We start from the raw sequence: 25809 nt of genomic DNA, 5'->3' as shown, positions 1-25809 counted from the left end.
CGGGGCCGTCGACACCGCCGCCGCTTGCGGCGCCGGTCTCGACCGCCACGCAGGTGGAGTCCCCGTCGACGTCGATGGAGGGAGCTCCGTCCCCGCCGGCGCGGGAGTCTACCGCTCGACGACACCGAGACCTCGGTTCCTCGACGTCGAGCCGGGCCCGGTTCAGGACTCAGCTACACGAGCTTATGTCCGATACCGAGGATGAGGCCTCGTGGGGGGGAAGAGGAGGACCCTAGATATTTCTCCTCAGAGGAGTCTACGGGCCTTCCCTCGGACCCCACGCCTTCACCGGAGAGGAAGCTCTCGCCTCCTGAGAGTCTCTCCTTTGCCTCCTTTGTGCGGGATATGTCTATTAGCATTCCCTTTCCCGTGGTCTCTGTGGAAGAGCCGAGGGCCGAGATGCTCGAGGTCCTCGACTATCCATCACCACCTAGAGAGTCCTCCACGGTACCGCTGCACAATGTCCTCAAGGAGACACTGCTTCGGAACTGGGTGCGACCGTTAACTAACCCCACCATTCCCAAGAAAGCAGAGTCCCAGTACAGGATCCACTCTGACGCAGAGTTAATGCGGCCCCAATTGCCCCATGACTCGGCGGTCGTGGATTCTGCTCTCAAGAGGGCACGGAGTTCGAGGGATACCGCATCGGCGCCCCCGGGGCGGGAGTCTCGCACTCTGGACTCGTTTGGGAGGAAGGCCTACCAATCCTCCATGCTCGTGACCCGCATCCAGTCATACCTGCTCTATATGAGCATCCACATGCGGACTAATGTGCAACAACTGGCGGACCTGGTCGATAAGCTCCCGCCGGAGCAGTCCAGGCCTTATCAGGAGGTGGTCAGGCAGCTGAAGGCGTGCAGAAAGTTCCTGTCCAGGGGTATCTATGACACCTGTGACGTGGCATCTCGTGCTGCGGCCCAAGGTATAGTGATGCGCAGGCTCTCATGGCTGCGTGCCTCTGACCTGGACAACCGCACCCAGCAGAGACTGGCCGACGTCCCTTGCCGGGGGGATAACATTTTTGGTGAGAAGGTCGAGCAGCTGGTGGACCAACTGCATCAGCGGGAAACCGCTCTCGACAAGCTCTCCCACCGGGCGCCTTCAGCATTCATCTCAGCAGGTGGACGTTTTTCCCGGGCCCGGCAGGCTGCACCCTATTCTTTTGCAAAGCGTAGGTACAACCAGCCGGCCCGAAGGCCTCGTCAGGCACAGGGACAGCCCCAGCGCGCTCGTTCCCGTCAACAGCGTGCGCCTAAGCAGCCCCCTGCGCCTCCACAGCAAAAGCCGGGGACGGGCTTTTGACTGGATCCATGGGAACATAGCCGCCCTCAAAGTGTCCGTACCGGACGATCTGCCGGTCGGGGGGAGGTTACGTTTTTTTCACCAAAGGTGGCCTCTCATAACCTCCGACCAGTGGGTTCTCCAAATAGTGCGGTGCGGATACGCCCTGAATTTGGCCTCCCTGCCATCAAATTGTCCTCCGGGAGCTCAATCCTTCAGCTCCCATCACAAGCAGGTACTTGCAGAGGAACTCTCCGCCCTTCTCAGCGCCAATGCGGTCGAGCCCGTACCACCCGGGCAGGAAGGGCAGGGATTCTATTCCAGGTACTTCCTTGTGGAAAAGAAAACAGGGGGGATGCGTCCCATCCTAGACCTGAGAGGCCTGAACAAATTCCTGGTCAAAGAAAAGTTCAGGATGCTTTCCTTGGGCACCCTTCTGCCAATGATTCAGAAAAACGATTGGCTATGTTCCCTGGATTTAAAGGACGCATATACTCACATACCGATACTGCCAGCTCACAGACAGTATCTCAGATTCCGCCTGGGCGCACGGCACTTTCAGTATTGTGTGCTGCCCTTTGGGCTCGCCTCTGCCCTTCGAGTGTTTACCAAGTGCCTCGTGGTGGTGGCGGCCTACCTACGCAAGCTGGGAGTGCACGTGTTCCCATATCTCGACGATTGGCTGGTCAAGAACACCTCGGAGGCGGGAGCCCTCCGGTCTATGCAGTGCACTACTCGACTCCTGGAGCTGCTGGGGTTTGTGATAAATTACCCAAAGTCCCATCTCCAGCCAACGCAGTCTCTGGAATTCATAGGAGCTCTGCTGAATACTCAGACGGCTCAGGCCTTCCTTCCCGAAGCGAGGGCCAACAACCTCCTGTCCCTGGCTTCGCAGACCAGAGCGTCTCAGCAGGTCACAGCTCGGCAGATGTTGAGACTTCTGGGTCATATGGCCTCCACAGTTCATGTGACTCCCATGGCTCGTCTTCACATGAGATCTGCTCAATGGACCCTAGCTTCCCAGTGGTTCCAAGTCACCGGGAATCTAGAAGATGTCATCCGCCTCTCCACCAGTTGCCGCACTTCACTGCTCTGGTGGACCATCCGGACCAATTTGACCCTGGGACGCCCATTCCAAATTCCACAGCCCACGAAAGTGCTGACGACGGATGCATCTCGCCTGGGGTGGGGAGCTCATGTCGATGGGCTTCACACCCAGGGTCTGTGGTCCCTCCAGGAAAAGGATCTGCAGATCAACCTCCTGGAGCTCCGAGCGATCTGGAACGCACTGAAGGCTTTCAGAGATCGGCTGTCCTGCCAAATTATCCAAATTCGGACAGACAATCAGGTTGCAATGTATTACGTCAACAAGCAGGGGGGCACCGGATCTCGCCCCCTGTGTCAGGAAGCCGTCGGGATGTGGCGTTGGGCGTGCCGGTTCGGCATGCTCCTCCAAGCCATGTACCTGGCAGGCGTAAACAACAGTCTGGCCGACAGACTGAGCAGAGTCATGCAACCGCACGAGTGGTCGCTCCATTCCAGAGTGGTACGCAAGATCTTCCGAGAGTGGGGCACCCCCTCGGTGGACCTTTTCGCCTCTCAGACCAACCACAAGCTGCCTCTGTTCTGTTCCAGACTTCAGGCACACGGCAGGCTAGCGTCGGATGCCTTTCTCCTCCATTGGGGGACCGGCCTCCTGTATGCTTATCCTCCCATACCTTTGGTGGGGAAGACCTTACTGAAGCTCAAGCAAGACCGCGGCACCATGATTCTGGTGGCGCCCTTTTGGCCCCGTCAGATCTGGTTCCCTCTTCTTCTGGAGTTGTCCTCCGAAGAACCGTGGAGATTGGAGTGTTTTCCGACTCTCATCTCGCAGAACGACGGAGCGTTGCTGCACCCCAACCTTCAATCCCTGGCTCTCACGGCCTGGATGTTGAGGGCGTAGACTTCGCTGCGTTGGGTCTGTCTGAGGGTGTCTCCCGGGTCTTGCTTGCCTCTAGGAAGGATTCCACTAAAAAGAGTTACTTTTTCAAGTGGAGGAGGTTTGTCGTGTGGTGTGAGAGCAAGGCCCTAGAACCTCGTTCTTGCCCTGCACAGAACCTGCTTGAATACCTTCTGCACTTATCAGAGTCTGGCCTCAAGACCAACTCAGTAAGGAATCACCTTAGTGCGATTAGTGCTTACCATTATCGTGTGGAAGGTAAAGCCATCTCTGGAGAGCCTTTAGTCGTTCGATTCATGAGAGGCTTGCTTTTGTCCAAGCCCCCTATCAAGCCTCCTACAGTGTCATGGGATCTCAACGTCGTCCTCACCCAGCTGATGAGACCTCCTTTTGAGCCACTGAATACCTGCCATCTGAAGTACTTGACCTGGAAGGTCATTTTCTTGGTGGCAGTCACTTCAGCTCGTAGGGTCAGTGAGCTTCAAGCCCTGGTAGCTCACGCTCCATATACCAAATTTCATCACAACAGAGTAGTGCTCCGCACCCACCCAACGTTCCTGCCGAAGGTGGTGTCGGAGTTCCATCTTAACCAGTCAATTGTCTTGCCAACATTCTTCCCCAGGCCGCATACCCGCCCTGCTGAACGTCAGTTGCACACATTGGACTGCAAGAGAGCATTGGCCTTCTACTTGGAGCGGACACAGCCCCACAGACAGTCTGCCCAATTGTTTATTTCTTTCGACCCTAACAGGCTAGGGGTCGCTGTCGGGAAACGCACCATCTCCAATTGGCTAGCAGATTGCATTTCCTTCACTTACGCCCAGGCTGGGCTGACTCTTGAGGGTCATGTCACGGCTCATAGTGTCAGAGCCATGGCAGCGTCGGTGGCCCACTTGAAGTCAGCCACTATTGAAGAGATTTGCAAGGCTGCGACGTGGTCATGTGTCCACACATTCACATCACATTACTGCCTCCAGCAGGATACCCGACGCGACAGTCGGTTCGGGCAGTCGGTGCTGCAGAATCTGTTTGGGGTGTAAATCCAACTCCACCCTCCAGGACCCGAATTTATTCTGGTCAGGCTGCACTCTCAGTTAGTTGTTCTTCGTAGGTCAATTTTCTGTTGTACCCTCGCCGTTGCGAGGTTCAATTGACCTGGGTTCTTGTTTTGAGTGAGCCTGAGAGCTAGGGATACCCCAGTCGTGAGAACAAGCAGCCTGCTTGTCCTCGGAGAAAGTGAATGATACATACCTGTAGCAGGTGTTCTCCGAGGACAGCAGGCTGATTGTTCTCACCTACCCTCCCTCCTCCCCTTTGGAGTTGTGTTTCATATTTTATTGCTTGTCATTCAACTGGCGGGAGCGGTCGCGCACGGGCGGGAAGACGGCCGCGCATGCGCGGTGGGCGTGCCCTGCGTGCCGACCGTCCCGCGAAGCCTTTTCCGGTTGGTGGGGGCTGCCGCGGACGTCACCCAGTCGTGAGAACAATCAGCCTGCTGTCCTTGGAGAACACCTGCTACAGGTATGTATCATTCACTATACAGGTACTTTCTCTGTCCCTAGGGGGCTCACAATCTAAGATTTTTTGTACCTGGGGCAATGGAGGGCTAAGTGACTTGCCCAAAGTCACAAGGAGCTGCAGTAGGAATCAAACCCAGGTTGCCAGGATCAAAGCCTGCTGCACTAACCATTAGGCTACTTCTCTACCTCGTGTAGAAACTTCACTTACACAGCACAATGCATTCCCTCTCCCTTCCTGTGACCAGAGCTGCCTTCCAGTGTGCCTGCCTCCCTCCTCTATACCTTGTCTGTGCAGCTAGGGACACTGGAAAAAAGGCAGGGCACAATCATTCAGCAGTGGGGAGGATTAAAGAACTACATAGCACTCTAAATTCTGAAATATGTCTAGACACTTTGGCCATCCTTCTGGCTTCTGCCCATTAATGCAAACGTCAGTACAGTTGCCTAGCTAGCGGAGTCCAAAACACATTCGACAGGGCCCCAGAGATGTGCCTAGTTTGCTAAGCCTTAATATAGCCCTGTGGAAAAGTCCTTAGAGAGGGCTTGTGTGGACCTCAGCCACTTACTGTATATTCATTCTGGTGAAGTTTTGTTTTTTTTTTTTGGGGGGGGGGGGGGGGGGGAGAATACAAAACAATACAATATTTATTCTTACATGCCACAGAATACCAAAACTAATTAACTAATTCTACTCAGATCACAATAAAGAAGCTAGCCAGTTCTAGGAAATTTAATTTAAAAACAAATCCAAAGTAATTCAAAGTACACAATATCTAAAGATATAATGAATATTTTCCAAATAAAAGAAGTCTTCAGTTTCTTATGAATGAATAAATAATTCCTTTCTACTCCAATACCCAATAGTAATGAATTCCACATGGGGCTTGATAAGATGACCGCAGTTTAGCATACCTACTACATTTAACCCCTCCCTCCTCTCAGTACCCTTCTCCACCACTGCCAACTCCAGGCCCTGCTCATTCTGCCTCGCCTCACCCTATGCTTGGAATAAACTTCCTGAGCCCTTACGCCAAGCCCCCTCCCTACCCATCTTCAAATCTTTGCTCAAAGCCCACCTCTTCAATGTTGCTTTCGGCACCTAACCTTTATACCTTTCAGGAAATCTAGACTGCCTCAATTTGACTGCCCCTATTTGACTGACTGTACATTGGTCCTTTAGATTGTAAGCTACTTGAGCAGGGACTGTCCTTCTATGTTAAATTGTACAGCGCTGCGTAACCCTAGTAGCGCTTTAGAAATGTCAAGTAGTAGTAGTATTAGCTAATGGAAAATGTAAAATCAATTTAGCAGTACCGTGTAAAAACCTAGCTCTCTGTATCTTTGTATGTTAGTTTTTAGATCTGTTTTTGATCAGTCCCTGCATATAAGTCGTTTTATATCTTTAACGACTTATATGTAGGGACTGATCAAAAACAGATCTAAAAACTAACATACAAAGATTAAAAAAATAAAATTGGGGCTTGTCTGGAAGCCAATATAATCTCCTTAGCACTGAACTTATCCTGTCAAATTGTTTTGCATGACAGATCAACCTTGCAGCACTATTCTGGGGGTCTGAAGTTGCTTCAACAGTTTCACAGTACAACCAGCATACACAAGATTACAATAATCAACCAAAGGTAAAACCAAAGCCTGTACTAATATCCTAAAATGATCAAACACAAAACACTTTCTAATAATAGCAACCTTCTCAAAATATGAAAAATCTTCTTAGAAAGGAAACTAACCCATAATTCCATTGTAAGATTCAAATCTAAAAACACTCCCAACACCCACATGGAAGATTCAAAAGTAAAAATAGTGTTCTGAACAGTAAAACTACCAGATATTAGATTCAAAGATGGAGGGCCCAACTACATCACTTTAGGTTTGTTTTTTTTTCTAGATTCAACTTACAGTGCTGTGTCTCCATCCAATTCTGCACAATCATGGAATATAAGACCAGACAAGTGAGCCAGAGTAGATGACACAGGAACAAGGAGGGTAATATCTTCTGCACAAGTATAAAAATGTATCCCTAAATCTGAGATCATGTCCAAAAGTACACATCATAAGATTAAGCAAAATGAGGGGAAGTAGCACAAGGGGGAGGGAGGTGGATTGGGCAGCTAATGGACTTTGGCATCCCCACCAGTGTTGCAGTTTTGGAGGGCCTACACCCAAAGTGCGGTGTCCATGCCCATTTTTTATGTATCAATAAGAAAATATAAAAAACACAAAGCACTTTTTTTGTTAATGGAAATGCTGTAGCATTGTCAGTTATATTTGGATAATTGGCACTTATAGATGCAACATATACCTTTTTCTTGGAGACCCTAAAAGGCTGCAGATAAACCAGCAATGGATCCGTTTTGTTCTTGTACACCTCCCAAAACCTTACACCAGATTTTGTGGCTAAAATATTTCTCAGACATGTAGCAGCAGCTGATCGAACCTGTACGCTGTGAGAGAAAAAAAAGAAGCCAATAGATATAATACTTCTTTATTCATCTGATATATTCAAGAGAATCTTCAGGTAGTTCTTTACATATGTTCTTTTACTTCCTGGTTTTAGTGAAACACTAATTCCATTACACAAAAAACCCCCCAACTTACATAGAGAAACTGAAATAACAAACTGCACATAAGAGCTATAGGATGAAACTGCATCAGGGTATAACAATAAAAGACGCAAAGGTTCCTATCCAGGCTTTATCAGAATACTTTTGCAAGGTAAACTATCGTAGTGCATATCTCCTCCATAATAGCAAACAACTGCTAGGCAGAATAGGTTATTTTAACAAAAACATCCTTTCACATAAATTCTAACCTGCAATATCAACTTTATTTACAACTGCATAAAGAACATAAAATTTCTTAGGTGTTTTCCGACAATAGCAATACAATGAGGTGCAAACATGGGTAGGTTATTTCAACTTAAGCCACAGCAACTGATTATACCTAAATCCTTCTAGGTACTTTCCTGGTAAGTGTGATTATTTCCTGCAGGTTACTGGACCTGCTGTTCAGTTTAATGGTTAAAAAAAGCTAATAGAACAAGGTATACAGAACAACTTCCTAAGGTGGTGGGTGGGCTGTGTAGCTCACAGAACATCTATTACAGACAAGTAATTCTGGTTTTTCTGATAGGCAGGTGAGAATCACATATGGGACCCCTTATTTGAAGGTAACTCTTTGCTAGGGAAACTGTTGCCCTGGGACACATTATTTTTCAATTTTTATTGCAATTTTAAAATATTTTTCAATTTATTTATTACTTATTTGCTCTTATATAATAACCTAATTTTCTCCCATTGGCTTGTATAAGACATGTGATGGATTAGGTAGCATATAAAATCTGCTATCTGCATTGTATAAGGTCATACTCTGACTGTCCTGCTATTTTTCTGAAAGAGCACAGGTAAATTTTGTTTTGCTTATAAAGCTGGCAATTTATTATTGTTTAAAGACATAGTGTTTCAACCTTCGAAAGCTAATCAAGAAATGTATTAAGTTATGACCAATAAAAAAGGTATCATCCTATTTTCTTTTCCATGTTTTATTTTGTTTGATTTCTATTGATAACCTTTAAGAGTGGACTAACACGGCTACCACACCTCTCTCATTTATATTGGAAACCAATGATTTATAGAACCTTTTCATTTTCATGTAATAAATCTGTTTGTTTTCAATGATAGTTGGCCAAGCTTTTACTGAATCTTTCCCATGGTTCTAGTATTTCTTACATCTCTTCCTGCCAACTGAGGAATCTCTCCTCGTCTTTTATCACCATATCTTTTCTGGGTTTCCACTGATTTTTCTACCCCCTGTTATATGTGTACACGCAGTTTGTGCAGAGCTTTAGCCCAGATTGCTGTCACTGGAGCTCTGGAGTCTCAGACTTCTTCAGAATGAAAACAAGGATGAAACCCCTGGTTGGTAATGAACAGTAAAATTTGGTGGATAACTGCTTCAAATTTTAGGCAGTGGCTGGGTCCAATTATTCTAGTGATCATTTAAGGTCCAAGTCACACATTCTGTTTACATGTTTGATTGAGGATGGTGGGCTGATCTGAGAAGGCAGTTGGTGAAGATGGACCACCTCTCAGACCACCATGTCTGCTACTTCCTGTGCAGAGGACAGGCCTGCAGCAGTTATATAGCGGGCATCTTGGAAAAACAGTCCACAATTACCAAGTCAGTTGATGTGCCTTATCTCTGTGATTAAATCCAGGGTTTTGGAGGTATAGATAGCAGCATTAATAGTTCTGGAGAGTTGTCCCATGGAACCTTATTTCAAGCACAAATTAACAGAACATTCTTCTTGGTCTCTTGGACCCCCACCCTAGCCACCAGAAGTCTCAGTCCAATAATTCCCTCATTCTCTAATTGCCAAGGTGGCCGGTACCGACTGATTCTGAATGGTCATAGTACTGAGTGCCTGGTAATCAATACATGACTAAGAGAGCCATCCTTCTTGGCAAAAAAAAATATTGGAACTCCTGCTCAAGAAGTTGAAAGCCTGATGAATCCCTTCTTTAGATTCTCTTCCAAATACTATCTTACGACTTTATGCTTCAAAAGGGAGCAAAGTCTGCCAAATGGTACTGGCTGCAAGTCTATCAGGCAATTGTAAGGTCTATGAAAGGGGTACAGAGTTTGTAGCACCCTTATCTAACATTTCCCAATACTTTAAGTATTTTTCTGATAGGTACCAAGATTCCCTCTGCATCCCTGTACTTTTATAGCAATACACTCTGGGGTCATCTCCTTTCATTTCCAGACTGGACAAACAGTTCTCTTGGCAAAACAGAAATGGGAAGTGATCTGATGAGCTCTCCACTGGATATGGGGTTCATGCTGTTCTAAACAAGGCATCCCCAAGATTATGGCAAAATGTGTCCATGAATCAAATCAAATTGTATTACTTCCTGGTGATCCTGGCTCATAATCACTATATGAGGCTCAGTCTCTAGAGTAACAGAGCTTGATGACAAAGGTGAGCCATCAATGGTTTCCATGCTACAGTCACTCTCTTCTCCTATACTGGATCTTTATTTATACTGAGGAAAAGTAAACCATGGAGCAGACAGACTCCAGAGTCAATCATGGCATATGCTGAAAGCTTCTTGTCCTTTCATCAAAGGCAGACCGGCGTAACCACATGATCATGTGTGGTACTCATCACAAACTTTAGTTTACAGGGTGCGGACTATACCTGTTCCCAGCCTCCTGAAGCCTGCTCCTTCAAGTATTTTGCATTTGCTCAGGAAGCTTGCTCACGATTCTGCAGCCAGCTCCTTCAGGTATTTTGATTGAGCCCAAGAAGTCCGCAATAGAGGCAAAGTCCTTCTCAGCTGACACAGGGTGTCTGTTACAAAATGCATAGCCACCTGCCCGGGGCTACCTTGCAGCCACTTAAGAGGGTCTATCCCCAGAACAGCTCAGGTCCACCTGCACCCACCACCTGGGTCACAACAACCTCTGGGTGAGTCTCCAGCTCTCAAGGTGTTCCCCCAGTGATTTCTAGGTTACTGGGGCAACACACTTCCCCAGTGGTCCCACAATTCCTAGAAAGCACCCACAGACCCAACACACAAACCATCAGGATTCTTGTCAGTCCAGACAAGCAGAGGCAATAAACTAAAAATGTTTATTGTCATGAAAAATTAGAACAATGAACAGAAAAGGTGCAATCAGCAAACAAATAACAGATAATTGAAATAGGATTACTTATAAAATTATCTAAACATTCCTTGGCGGTGTTGTTGCCGGGCCTGCTAGCATCCTGGGCCCCTTCTTTGAGTGCGATCAGCTGTGCGGCCGAGCATTGACAGTTTCCAGCTGTTGCCGTTTGCCTCTGGTTCCCTCTTCTACTCTCCAGGCCACTTACTGCCGCATTTTGGTTGCAACAACATGCACTCAGCCTGCCGCCCGTTCGCTCCAGTCCCGTTCTTCAACCGTTGATCGTTGCGGCTGGGCCGTTGGGCCTTTAGATCTACGACACCTGGTTGCTGCAGCCATCGTCTGGGGAGCTGGTGTGGTCGGTTGAAGAGCAACTTTCGACTCCTTCTGCAGCCTGCTATTTCGACTTGGCCTGTTCGGCAGCTCTTGTCTCATCCTGCCTCACACAATGAGTCAAAACCTCCTCAACGTCAGAGTTTGCACAGGCAGCTACAGAGATTCAGCCTACTCCAAGGCTTCAACATATCGCCTGAAGTCCTTCCTACCAACATATTAGCGGACCATCTTTAAATTCTTTTCACCTTTCATCTTATCTATTTTCTCTGTTTCTTTGATTCTATCTATTTGATTCTCATTTAATTGTAACTGTATCACCTCTGATCTGGCAATAGCCTATCAGTGCATTGTAAGCCACTTTGAGCCTGCAAAACTGTGGAAAAAACGTGGGGTATAAATGTACAAATAAATAAAATAAAAAATAAAATTTGTTTACTATTAAATAGTACCTGGGGAGATCAGGACATATAGCTGCTCACAGGTTATCAAATATAACATTCACAGGACCTCAGCAAAGAGATCTGTATCTATCTTCTTCCTGGCTAAGACTGGAAAAAAAAAAGCCAGTACATCCTGGCTGAATTTGAGCTCCTGGGCCAATCAGAGTCCAGAACAGCACATTTTTAAAGTAGCTGGCCACATCACTGCAGTTAATTCCTTCTCTGTGTGCTAACTAAAGAACAGTCTTTTCTCTGTAACAGCTTTAAACATAAACATATACCACCTGCTGGCCAAACTAAAGAAATACACTTCAAGAAACAATTATTACAGTTTACAGGCTTAAATCCCACTGTTTTGTCACAGTATCCATTACCATGGACTCCTTTGGAGGTTTGATATATTATGACTTAGTACAGTCCTCTATGCACATTTTTCCAGGATGCATTCTGATAGGGTTCTTTCTATATGAAAAGAGTGTGCACAGCTTTTTGAGGTGAGCCAGAGATAACAATTATGCCTGCTCATCTTTAATAGAAGCTGCAAGACACTATCAGCAATGGGCGTGGAAAGCCAACTCATTCCAGTCGAGTTTATCCCAATGTTGGAATTCTATTGCGTAGGCCCTTGCTGGTCATCAACCCTGACAGAGGGTCATTATGTTATTCTCAGCCAATTGAGCTCACTCCAGTTCCCCAAACGCATGGGAAAGGGCAGTTAGAATGCGTTCCAGATTGTCCAGGACAGTGCTGCTCTGCTCCAGAATGGAACAACCCATCCCAGGGCTTTCTTTGTGAGTAAGCAAATTATAACGCTTACTTTGAATGAGTCTGAGGAGAATATGTTCATCTGAAGTTCAAACCAAACCTTGAACCAACCCTGCAATTTTCCCCAGGTGCAATCAGACTTCTCTAATAAAGCTCTGGGGGTGGGGCAGCCCATTGTCCTTGTTCCTAACCAGAAGGCCAGAGAGCATCAGCCTTCTGCTGAAAGGCCTGCAGCTGCCCCTGTATATCTTTAAAAAAAAACAAACCTCTGCTAGTGTTCTTTAAGGTCTCTGCTGTAGCCTCCATTTTGACCTAACTCCTGGTTCAAACTGTGGAGGTCTACCCCGGGAAAGAATATGGATGAAGAGAGACTAGACCCACGGAAGGGTTCAGAAAAGCAGAAAACAGGCAGGATCAGGAGCCAAAGGTAGAGCAGAAATCAGACGTGAGACCTGAACCAAAGGTAGAGAAGGAATCAAACATGAAGTACAAAAGAACTTGCACTGAAGCAGTGCAAGTTGATGGAATTTCAAAGTAATGCCCAAAATGACCCCAAGATCCATTTTCTGGGTGGAAATACCCAATATGGAAACACAGCAATCTGTACCTGTGGCTTAAATTAATCTTCCCTAAATGCATCACTTTGCACTTCTCCACACAATTTTATCTACCATTCAGACACTCATCCTTGAGTCTTACAAGGACCTCTTGCAATTCCTCAAAACCAGCTCATGATCTAACAGCTTTGAATAATTTTTTTTTGTCATCTGCAAATCTGATGACCTCACTATTTGCTCCCTTTTCATATTGTTTGCAAATATATTCAAAAATACCTGTCTCCATGAGGAACCCGAGGAAGATAAAATAAAAAAAAAGTAACCCTTCTATATTGTGAAAACTGTTATGTAGTCCTACTCTGTATCTTATTTTTTTTAACCAGCCACCAATTCAGAATATAGCACTGATTCCTATCCCATGACTTCCTAATTTTATGACGAGTCTCATGAAGGATTTTGTTACATGCTTTCTGAAAATCCAGACAGTAATATTTTGTTCTTCAGAAAAGGCTACTGTTTTGCCCTACATTGACATCAAACTCACTGGGACTACAGTTTCAAGGACCATCCCTGAAGCCCTTTTTAAAAACAGATATTTCATTGGTCACTCTCCATTTGTCAAGTACTGTAACTTAATTGAATAAGATGCTGGAAATTACTTGTATTCTGCAATATAAATGTAGCATTCTTTATGAAATCTGTTGTATATATCATCCAATTATGATAGTTTGTCAATCTGCTCTATTACATCTTCTCAGGTGGGTCAGCAGCTACAAAATTAACTATACCAGATGGGCCTTCTGGTTCTTATCTACTGTCACGTCTTACATTTCTAAATGCTGAACACTCACCAGCAATCTGTCAGTGCATTATTTAATAGATTTAGAATAATGAAGATCCACTCAAGTTCTTTATCGTCAAGTAAATCAACTGCTTTGGAATACGATGCAACCTTACTTTGTTGCAAGGCAATGGTGCAAAAATCTATGGGACCCAACTCTCCCAAGCAACTTCCAACAGCCTCTGAAAATAAAAAATAAAAAAATCAGTTGTTTCTATGCTTGTTTATTTCAATTGTAAGAACCAGTTACACACAAAAAAAACCTGTCCTTTACAGATCCTGTAAAATTACAGCATAAGATATCCTATATTAATCCCAGTAAAATATGGACAGAAGTGATATTTATTTGATTGAACAATTTTACTTGTAATGCTTTCTACAACACTCATGTTTTAAACCTGAATAGAACATATGAGGAAAGGCTAAAGAGGTTATGGCTTTTCAGCTTGAAAACGAGATGGCTGGGGAATATGATTAAGGTCTATAAATTCCTGAGTGCTATAGAACGGGTAGAAGTGAATCGATTTTTCACTCTTTCAAAAAGTACAAAGACCAGGGGACACTTAATAAAATTACATGGAAATACTTTTAAAACAAACAAGAAGAAATATTTTTTCACTCAAAGAATAGTTAAGCTCTTGAACTTGTTGCCAGAGGATCTGGTAATAGTGATTAGTATATCTGGTTTAAAAAATATTTGGAGAAGTGCCTGGAGGAAAAGTCCATAGTGTGCTATTGAGTTAGTCATGGGGGAAGCCACTGCTTGCCCAGGGATCGGTAGCATATATTGTTGTTATTATTTGGGTTTCTGCCAGGTACTTGTGACCTGGATTGGCCACTGTTGGAAGTGGGATACAGAGATAGATGGGCAATTGGTCTGACCCAGTATGGCTATTCTTATGTTCTTATGTAACATACAAACTAATGAAAAGACACTTGAAGCATACAATGTTGACTGCGATTGCCCCAGAATGAATACTTACCTAAAACTTCTTTTCCACCTGAATAGTTAGCTGCAGCCTTAGACAGCTGCAACAGATTTACAACCAGCTTCACTACAACACTATTCTGTGGGTTTTCTGAGGAAAAAAGAAAAAAGTATGATGCATTTTTTTGCATCACAACATATATTATAATTCCAAATTATAATTTCCAGTGATACTGTTTTATCATACAAATGCATAGCTTACACATTTTAGTTACACTCTAACCAATGTTTGAGTAGCCTTGGCCACAACAGCCAGTGTCACTCTCATTCCCATTAAGAGGTGCTACTGGATATGCATAAAACAAGGAGCTCTGGCAACACACAACAAACGAGCTTGCCTAAGGGGCCTTTTTGTGAAGACCTGTGTGGAGATTCTGTAGGACACTAGCTAGTGCAAGTATAAAGTCTGCAGTGAGGTAAAATATTTGAGTGGCATGTGCAGTAAACAAACTGCTCCCATGCTCCAACTTAGATTGTGAGCCCTCCTGGGACAGAGAAATATCCAGAGTACCTGAATGTAACTCACCTTGAGCTACTACTGAAAAAGCTGTGAGCAAAATCTAAATAAATAAATAAAATAAAATGTAGGAAATGTGTGTGCAAAGATTAGGACAGGAAAGAATGAAATAAATGATAAGTAGTAGTAGTAGTAGTAGTAGTATGTAATTAAGAAATGAATAATGAGTGGAAATGTGTTAAAATGGGGCTCTTGAATATTAACACTATTGGTTTGTGAAGTTGTTACAGAGTTTACAGATTGTAATATTTTTGAATGAAAAAATAGATAAAGGCGGGTGTGACAGAACAGTGTGTTTTAAGCCTGTAAACTGCCTAGATTAATTCTGAAGTGCATTTCTCTAGTTTAGAGAGAGAGAGAGAGAGAGAGAGAGAGAGAGAGAGATTTTTATCGAAGCCCTGCAAAAAAGAGTTATATTTGATAACTGGTGAGCAGCTATCCATATTTCAGCTACCTGTTATTGTTTGCTGACAGCACATTTTTGTTCATTGTTCAATATATTTTTTAGACAATTGTTTATTGACTCTGCATTTCTGGACTGATAAAGAATCCTGGTGGTTTGTGTGTTGGGTTTTTGAGTGCTTTCTGGGAAATGTGGGACCACTGGGAGTAGGGGCCTCCTGAAATCTAGAAATCACTGGGGATAATTTGAGAGCAGGAGACTCACCCAGAGGTGGTTGTAACCCAGTTGGTGCTAGTGTAGAGCACAAGTGGCAGGTACAGGCAAACCTCAGCTGTGCTGGAGATAGACCCTCTAAGTGGCCACGGGGTAACCCCAGGCGGGTGGCTAGGCGTTTTGTGACAGACCTTTGTCCTTCTTTTTTTGTGGCACCAAGCCTGGATTCAGAGAAGTAGGCATAATGAAAAACATGCCGGTGCCAATGCTGTGTGGGACCGACATAGGTCCAATGAATATTACCCTCGATAGCAGAGTCAGCATTTCCACTATGGTGACCTGTAGTCAGGCAAGGGCGGCCCAACAAACAGAAGCAACAGAGATCACCTCTCCAGTTCCAGATCTGGTCCCAGTGGGACTGACCAAGTGAACAAGAGGAGTCACTCCAGTGCTTCCAGCAGTACCAGTTCCAGCGGTGACCAGGGCCGTGAGTATGGAATAGCCTGATTTAACTGACACACCTATTGATCAGACTGATGACCCTGATTTGTCAGAGTCACCAGCAGAGACCCTTCCAGATATGGATAATGACATAGGACAGAGACATGCTTTTCATGAAGCACAGCACTCTGACCCTCACCTAGAAGCCCTGAGGCAGAAGGCTGGTCAGCCAACCAATAAGACTGGTAAACATATAGAAAGGGGGCCTGTTGTAGAGACTGATCCTGTTGATCCTAATAGGTCCTGGACAGCAGGCAAGCAGCTTATAGTGCACAGGGCATGCAGAGAACAATTCCTACAGATTGCACATGATATTCCACTAGCAGGACATCAGGGGGGTAACACGCACATGCATCAGATTGACACAGAACTTCTATTGGCTAGGAGTATCTCAAGCTGTAGCTATTGTCAAACCTGAGCCAAAAAGTGGGTAAGATCCAAGATCACCCCTGAGAACCCCTGAAACCTTTACCCATTATCAGTGAGCCCTTTGAGAGAATAGCTGTGGATATAGTGGGGCCTCTAGCTGTCCCTAGCTGGACTGGGAAAAGATAGATATTGACAGTGGTGAATTTTGCTACCAGATATTCTAAAGAGGTAGCCTTATCCTTCATAGAATCAGAGAAAATTGCCACTGCCCTGCTAGAAATATTTTCCCAAGTAGGATATCCATGAGAAATAATCTCAGACCAAGGGACACAGATTATGCCAGAGACGATCCAGAATCTATGAGCACACTGTGGAGTGAAATCTGTACATACCACACCATATCACCCTGAAACTAATGGGTTGGTGAAGAGATTTAATGGAACATTAAAGCATATGTTAAAGACTTTCCTATAATCAGGAGACCACGACTGGGAGAAATACTTGTCCTACCTCAGGAGTCTCTCTTCAGTTTCAGGTCTCTCTGGTAAGGTCTCTGCTAGGAGGTCAGGCATGGGCTCACTATCCTGACACTCTTCTGGTAGGCTGCACATAGCTAGTACCATAGCTGTGCAATTTGCATAGGCCTTTAACATATTTACATGAAAGGTACACTGTTTTCTGTCTTGAGAGTCTACAGATATAACATAATTTGTATCATTCAGGCACCTTATGACCTTGTACGGTCCCGCCCAATTAACTTGGAGTTTATTCTGATGAATTGGGACCAAAACAAGTACCTGCTGGCCCTCATAAAACTCTCTGTTTCAGGCCTTACGGTCATACAATTTCTTTTGCTTAGTTTGAGCTACCTGCAAGTTATTCTAATCTCTGCTGCATGTTAACTACATATTCAATTACAGGGGTGTCAGAGGTGTCAACTTTCCCCTCCCAATATTCTCTTAATAGGTCAAGGGGCCCTCTCCCCTCCAGCCATAAAGCAACTCAAATGGAGAGTTCTGCTCAATGTGCAGCGGTGGCGAAGAAAGCAAATAGAATGTTAGGTATTATTAGGAAAGGAACGGAAAACAAAAATGGTAAAATTATGTATAATCATACCTGATAATTTTCTTTCCATTAATCATAGCTGATCAATCCATAGACTGGTGGGTTGTGTCCATCTACCAGCAGGTGGAGATAGAGAGCAAACTTTTGCCTCCCTATATGTGGTCATGTGCTGCCGGAAACTCCTCAGTATGTCGATATCAAAGCTCCATCCGCAGGACTCAGCACTTAGAGAATTACACCCACGAAGGGCCACTCTGCCCAGCTCACCACCGCCGAAACGGGGGAGGGGAATTAACCCAGCTCATCCCCACACAAGTGGGGGAGGGGAATCCGTCCAGCTCATCCCCGCGGAGCGGGGGAGGGACACCACACCCGCCGATGCGGGGGGATCTGGCTTATCCTGCAACCGCAACCGCGGGAGGAGCTGACTGACCCTAACACCGCCGAAGCGGGAAGGGTACAAAGCTGCCCTACAGCCGCACGAAGCGGGAGGGAGTGCCGGCAGAATTTTAAGTCTCAATCCAGCCCCGTAAAACGGAGGGGAGAGGAATGCAGCAGCTCACTGTAACACAAACTCGTCTTAACTCTTGAAGAATCCAAGTGAAAAAACTTGAACACGAAGTCTTTCTGAAGTAACTGAAGACTAAACTTGAACCTGAAATGCAACCAGAATAAAAACAGTACAGATATCTGGGAGGGGCTATGGATTGATCAGCTATGATTAATGGAAAGAAAATTATCAGGTATGATTATACATAATTTTACCTTCCATATCATCAAGCTGATCAATCCATAGACTGGTGGGATGTACCGAAGCAGTACTCACCCAGGGCGGGACATTGAAATCCCTGACCTCAACACTGAAGCTCCAAACCGGGCCTCCGCCCGTGCAGCCACAGTCAAACGGTAATGCTTGGAGAATGTATGAGCCGAAGCCCAAGTTGCCGCCTTGCATATCTCTTCCAAGGAGACGGATCCGGCCTCTGCCATCGAGGCCGCCTGAGCTCTTGTGGAGTGAGCCTTCAGCTGGATAGGCGGCACCTTCCCCGCGGCCACATAAGCCGCTGCAATGGCTTCCTTGACCCATCTTGCCACTGTAGGCTTAGCAGCCTGCAGACCCTTACGAGGACCTGCACACAGGACAAACAGATGATCTGACTTCCGGAAATCATTGGTCACTTCCAAGTATCTGATGATGACTCGTCTCACATCCAGATATTTAAGAGCAGAGTACTCCTCTGGGTAGTCCTCCCTACGAAAGGAAGGGAGACAGAGCTGCTGATTCACATGGAATCGAGAAACAATCTTGGGCAGGAAGGAAGGCACTGTGCGAATAGTCACTCCTGCCTCAGTGAACTGCAGAAAAGGCTCTCGACAAGAGAGTGCCTGGAGCTCGGAAACTCTTCTGGCTGAAGTGATAGCCACCAAAAAGACTGCTTTCAACGTCAGGTCTTTCAGAGATGCCCTCGACAAGGGTTCAAAAGGCGGCTTCTGCAATGCTCTTAGCACCAGGTTGAGATTCCACGCAGGCACCACTGAGTGCAGAGGAGGGCGCAGGTGATTAACTCCCTTGAGAAAGCGCACCACATCTGGCTGCGAAGCCAGGGAAACACCCTTCAGGCGGCCCCTGAAGCAAGCCAGAGCCGCTACCTGGACTTTAAGGGAACTGAGCGACAGGCCTTTCTCTAGACCTTCTTGCAGGAACGCCAACACCGAAGAAATTGGAGCAGTGAAGGGAGAAAGTGAGCCTGCTTCACACCACGCTGCAAAGATACGCCAAACCCTGGCGTAAGCAGTAGAAGTAGAGCGCTTCCTCGCTCTCAGCATAGTGGCGATGACCTTGTCTGAGAAGCCCTTCTTCCTCAGACGCTGCCGCTCAATAGCCAGGCCGTAAGACCAAAGGGGGAGGGATCCTCCATCACCACGGGCCCCTGATGTAACAGGCCCTGCTCCACTGGCAGTCGCAGAGGATCGTCGACTGAGAGCCTGATCAAGTCCGCATACCAGGGACGTCTGGGCCAATCCGGACCCACCAGGATTACCCTGCCGGGATGCTTTGCCACCCGGTCTAGCACCCTGCCCAACATGGGCCAGGGCGGGAACACATAGAGGAGCTCTTGTGTCGGCCACTGTTGGAGAAGAGCATCTACTCCCAGGGATCGAGGGTCCCGTCCTCTGCTGAAGAAGCGCGGCACTTGGCAATTGGCCGATGACACCATCAGATCTAGGCTCGGCTGGCCCCAGCGCTTCGTGATGTCCAAGAACGCCTGAGCAGATAGCTGCCACTCTCCGGGCTCCAAGGTATGGCGACTGAGAAAGTCCGCCTTGACATTCATGACTCCGGCAATGTGGGCCGCTGAAAGCTGCTCCAGGTTCGCTTCCGCCCACTGGCATAGATTCATAGCCTCCTTGGCTAGAGGGGCGCTCTTGGTACCTCCCTGGCGGTTGACATAGGCCACAGCCGTGGCATTGTCCGACAGAACCCGTACTGGTTTCAACGCCAGTACCGGGATGAACTCCAAAAGCGCCAACCGAATGGCTCTGAGTTCCAGGAGGTTGATAGACCACTTTGCCTCTGCAGGAGACCAGAGTCCCTGCGCTGTCCTTCCCAAGCAGTGGGCTCCCCAGCCCGACAAGGAAGCGTCCGTCGTGACGACAATCCACTCTGGGGTCACCAGAGGCATTCCTGCAGACAACTTGTCCATCTGCGTCCACCAGCTCAGCGCCTTGCGCACTGCTGGGCCCAAGGGAAGGCGCACCGCATAATCCTCCGACACCGGCGTCCAGCGCTGCAGCAGAGAGTGTTGAAGTGGTCTCATATGAGCCCTGGCCCAGGGCACTACTTCCATCGTGGCCGTCATAGAGCCCAACAGCTGCACATAGTCCCAAGCCCGAAGAGGAGAGGCTACTAGGAACTGGTTCACCTGAGCCTGAAGCTTGACAATCCGATTGTCTGGCAGGAACACTCTGCCCACTTGGGTGTCGAATCGAACTCCCAGATACTCCAGGGACTGAGTGGGGCGCAGCTGGCTTTTCTCCCAGTTGATGATCCATCCCAGGGAGCTCAAAAGAGCAACCACCCGGTTCACAGCTTTGCCGCACTCTGCATAAGAGGGGGCTCGGATCAACCAGTCGTCCAGATAAGGATGGACTTGTACTCCTTCCTTCCTCAGGAAGGCCGCGATGACCACCATTACTTTGGAGAAGGTCCGCGGAGCAGTAGCCAACCCGAACGGGAGGGCTCTGAACTGGAAGTGTCGGCCCAGTACTGCAAAACGCAGGAAGCGTTGATGAGGAGGCCAGATGGGAATATGCAAGTACGCTTCCTTGATGTCCAAGGATGCCAGGTACTCCCCTGCCTTCACTGCCGCTATAACAGAGCGGAGAGTCTCCATGCGAAAGTGCCGAACTTTCAAGGCCCGATTGACCCCCTTGAGGTCGAGGATAGGCCGGACAGAACCTCCTTTCTTTGGTACCACAAAGTAAATGGAGTAACGTCCCTTGCCAAGCTGATTTTCTGGCACCGGAACGACCGCCCCCAGGCGGATGAGATTGTCCAAGGTCTGCTGCACTGCCACAGCTTTGACCGGAGACTTGCAGGGAGAGAGTACAAACCCGTCTCTTAAGGGTCGGCAGAACTCTAGCTTGTAGCCGTCTCTGATAACTTCCAGCACCCAAGCGTCTGAAGTTATTGTGGTCCACTCGCCCAGAAACGAGGACAGCCGTCCTCCAATCTGCACTGGGGCGTGGACCAAGACCCCGTCATTGGGTACGAGACCCTGGGGGAGGACCGGAGGGAGCACCTCCGGGACGGCGGTCTCTGCGAAAGGAACGCTGCTTGGGGGAGAAGGTCCTCTTAAAGGAAGAGGAGGCAGAAGAGCCCGACCTGCCCGGGCGGTACCGACGGGCTTCCTGAAACCGTCCTCTGGAGGTACCGGGGCGAGCACTAGCTCGAGCCCTGACCTCTGGTAACTTCTTGCCCTTAGACGTGCCGAGATCGGTCACGATTTTGTCCAGCTCGACCCCAAAGAGCAGCTTGCCTTTAAAAGGCAATCTAGCCAGGCGGGATTTAGAGGCGTGGTCAGCAGACCAATGCTTCAGCCAAAGCCACCGCCGCGCAGAGATTGTCTGAGCCATGCCTTTAGCTGAGGCTCTCAAGACATCATACAGCAAGTCTGCCAAATAGGCCAAGCCCGATTCCAGGGCCGGCCAATCATCCCTCAAGGAAGAATCCGAGGGGGAAGCCCGCCGCACCATAGTCAGGCACGCCCTGGCCACATAGGAACTGCAAACTGAGGCCTGCAAATTTAAAGCAGTAGCCTCATAGGACGACCTTAAGGCCGCCTCCAATCTTCTGTCTTGGGCGTCCTTTAGGGCCGTGCCACCTTCCACCGGCAACGCCGTTTTCTTAGTCACCGCAGTGATTAAAGAATCCACGGTAGGCCACAGATAGGCCTCACGTTCACTCACAGCCAAAGGATAGAGGCGGGACATAGCCCTAGCCACTTTAAGGCTCGCTTCTGGGACATCCCATTGAGCCGAAATTAAGGTGTGCATAGCATCATGCACGTGGAAGGTTCTAGGCGGGCGCTTCGTCCCCAGCATAATGGCAGAGCCAACAGGGGCTGAGGGATAGACGTCCTCCGGAGAGGAAATCTTCAAAGTGTCCATGGCCTGTAGCAACAGGTTGGGCAAATCCTCTGGGCTAAAAAGCCGCGCTGCAGAGGGGTCATCCGCTCCAACCGAGCGGGGATCCGTCTCCTCCAAGGAATCCGCAAAGGACCGTTGGGAGACCTCAGACACGCTGCCGTCATCTACATCGGAGGAGACAAATTCCTCCAAGGCATGGGAATCAACCCGAGGGCGTTTGCCTCTGGGAACCTCAACCTCTTTACCAGACGAGGGAGCAGGGGCAGCGTTGTGCATGAGGAAGGCCTGATGCAGCAGCAAAACAAACTCGGGGGAGAAACCCCCCAGACTGTGCACTTCCGCAGCCTGGGCAACAGCCCTAGACGCACCCTCAACCGGCGCTCGCAAGAGCGGGGGAGAGACATGCTGCGCATCCAAGATGGCGTCCGGCGCGACACTCCGCGAAGGAGCCGCGCGGGAAGAACGGCTCTTAACTTTAGCCGCTTTTGTGCCGTCGCCCAAATTAAGGGCGTTCATGGCATTAATGTCTCCAACCTCAAGGGCGGCCGAAGAAGAAGCCGTCCGAGCCGCGTGGCCGGCCAAGATGGCAGAGGCGAGGAGCGGGGGATGGGCGTTTATGGCGGGAAAAACCGCCACGCCGGAGGAAGGACCGGGACATACATCGGTCACGAAATTGTCACCCAACAAGGGCGAATCAGGCTTGAAGACCCCCGCATCCCCTCTAGAAGCGCTCCAGCGATCCGGGGAGCGACCCTTTGCGCCCTCGCCCTCCGACGCCATATGCCACGAGGAGAAGAATCGGGGAACCCCCTGCCCGCTATAAAAAGGTAAAAATTACCTGCTGTCCGCTCCGAGCTGTAACGACCTGGTGTCCCAGTGAGTAGCTGCAATAGACGCTTAAATAAACGTCGAAATAAACGCCTTTAAGGACGTTCAAATTTTTTTTTTTTTTTTTTTTTTTTTTTAACGGAGCCAGCGGGAGGGGGGAGAAAAGGAGGGACCTGGCACCACCAGGTTTGCACTTGCTCAAAAGAGCCCTCAACCCCAGGCACTCAACAAAACCTAAAAATTAGGCTTGGAGGCCTAGCCAGAGCTGCTGCTGTGTGTGACCACCACCTGCTGAGATAGAGAACATACTGGGGAGTTTCCGGCAGCACATGACCACATATAGGGAGGCAAAAGTTTGCTCTCTATCTCCACCTGCTGGTAGATGGACACAACCCACCAGTCTATGGATTGATCAGCTTGATGATATGGAATAGGACGTTATAATGCCTTTATATCGCTCCATGGTGCGACTGCACCTCAAATATGGTGCGGAATTCTACTCACCTCATCTCAAAAAACATATAGAGGAATCAGAAAAGGTACAAAGAAGGGCGATGAAAATGATAAATGGTCTAGGACTATATCCCACTGAGGAAAGGCTAAAGCATCTATGGCTCCTCAGTTTGGAGAAAAGATGGCTGAGGGGAGATATGATAGAGGTCTATAAAATAATGAGAAGAGTGGAACGGGTAGACATGAATCACTTGTTTACTCTTTTCAAAAATACTAGAACTAGGGGGCATGCAATGAAGCTACAAAGTAATAAGTTTAACACAGGTCCAAGACTCAGCATAATGGTATGCTGTACTTGCAGGAATACATACTTTCTTGGTCAATTCTGAGCATAAAGTTCGTCTTGGTTGATACATAGGCAATGCATTCAAAAGGTATACAGGAACAATTGCATAAATTCTCTGATGAATCAGGAGTAACACCTTATAAATCACTCTATATTTTACTGGTAAACAATGAAGCCTTTTCAAAATTGGGGTGATATGCTCTGATCTTTGAACACCCATAATCAGACTGCCATGGGCTGAATATCGTACGCTGAATTTTAGTCTTAGAACCTTAACCTTCACAAATGCTAAAAGGGACAAATTCCATAGGAACAATTTCAAATCACATAAGGAACAGTTATATAATTTAAACATGTTGAGTTTTCAAATAAGAAAAAAGAAAGAAAGAAAGAAAGAAAGAAAACTTATAAGAAAGGGAATAAACTGATGAAGAGCAAGCCTCAGAAACTACAACAAACAGACTCAAATAAATTTTGGGGATAATTTCATGGGAAAGGAACAGGAAAGTCCTCTACGGCGAGAAGGCACAACAAGAAGTAGAGGCTCACAGAAGACGAACCACCAATAGAGATATGAATCCAACATGCTTTATTATATAAAAACAGGAGACCCAACACGGGCCGTGTTTCGACGCACACAGGTGTCTGCGTCAGGGGTCAAACAATACTTGCTTGTCTCAAACGGAGCGCTGGACCACAACACTATTTACATATAAAATGTACCAAAGCTATCTCCGACAGTACATGCTAGAGCAAGCGTCACTGAACTGACTGTAGGAGTATGAAAGTTCATACTCCTACAGTCGGTTCAGTGACGCTTGCTCTAGCGTGTACTGACGGAGATAGCTTTGGTACATTTTATATGTGAATAGTGTTGTGGTCCAGCGCTCCGTTTGAGACAAGCAAGTATTGTTTGACCCCTGATGCAGACGCCTGTGTGCGTCGAAACACGGCCCGTGTTGGGTCTCCTGTTTTTACATAATAAAGCACGTTGGATTCATATCTCCATTGGTGGTTCATCTTAAAAGTAGGCACAATCTTTCTGTGTACCTACTTTTCACATGTGTATAAGGCCACACCTTTTTTTAAAAACCCTTTTTAATATGTAAAACAGGCTTTACTCGCAGAAAAAGCTTTTATAAAAAAAAAAATCACCCAATTATGGGCTTGTTTTAGATCATCCAACAGAATCTGGGATGATTTCAGAGTAGTTAGTGGTTCAAAACAAGATAGCAGGGAAGATCCACATAAAAGCTCCACCATTTGTGTGGAACTCTGTACCTTGGAATTCTTTCACAAGTTGTTTCATCTGATCTTTATGCTCTGCGAGCTGTTTTCTTAGATCATTCAGTCCTTCAAGCCTGGTCAGCGGCAGTGAATCACAAACGCTGACTGAAAGGAAATGGTTAATTTCCTGCAAATAGAGCAATCATATATGTTTTAACATATGCAGTGAAATTAAAATATTTTTAACCTGCAAAAAAACAAAAATCTCTCCTTGCAGTACTCTATGCTGAGTCGAGTATTAACAAATATGCAGATGATGTAATAATGTTTCCCATTTTAGGTGATTGGTCCGATATTCTACACAATACTACTTTATGTGTGTATACCATTGAAAATTGGATCCTGGATTAAATTCTGAGAAAACCAAATTTTTGTGGTTAGGTCCTTCAGATTCCATTGAATTATCTCAACATTTTTCAATTGGCACCAATGTTTTTGTGCTGGACTCATGTTCAAGAATCTTAGGAGTTGGTATGGATTGTTCTATGGCATTATCTAATCAAGTCAAATCTTTAATTAGCAAGTCTTTTTATGTGTTTAAAACAAAAACAAACTTAGATCGATACATAAATACTTCAAACCTGAAAAATTTACTGTTGATACAGTCTTTGGTTTTGTCCAGATTAGATTATTGTAATGTCATTAATTGGTCATCTACAACTGGTGCAGAACGCAGCTGCCAGACTGATATATTTTGCTCAACATTCAGATTCTGTTTCACCACGGCTTAAGAAATTACACTGCTTGCCTATTAATGCTAGAATCCAATTTAAACTGTCCACCTTAGCATTTTACATCTTACATGGTGAAGCCCCATTATAT

The 25809-nt window shown here is 46.8% G+C and overlaps 1 protein-coding gene across 1 annotated transcript in view; it reads right to left on the bottom strand.

Moving 5' to 3' along the window:
- Positions 1–25809, bottom strand: part of ATM (ATM serine/threonine kinase) — a 293334-nt gene that overhangs the window by 99558 nt on the left and 167967 nt on the right. Inside the window, 4 exon segments of the mRNA XM_030202389.1 lie at positions 7064–7205; positions 13378–13549; positions 14351–14446; positions 24982–25114. Coding sequence (XP_030058249.1) covers positions 7064–7205; positions 13378–13549; positions 14351–14446; positions 24982–25114 — 543 coding nt within the window.

This window comes from Microcaecilia unicolor, chromosome 4 (genome assembly GCF_901765095.1).
Source record: "Microcaecilia unicolor chromosome 4, aMicUni1.1, whole genome shotgun sequence".
Lineage (NCBI taxonomy): Eukaryota > Metazoa > Chordata > Amphibia > Gymnophiona > Siphonopidae > Microcaecilia > Microcaecilia unicolor.
Note: the sequence above shows the minus strand (reverse complement) of the source record. Positions and strands in the feature narration are given on the sequence as shown.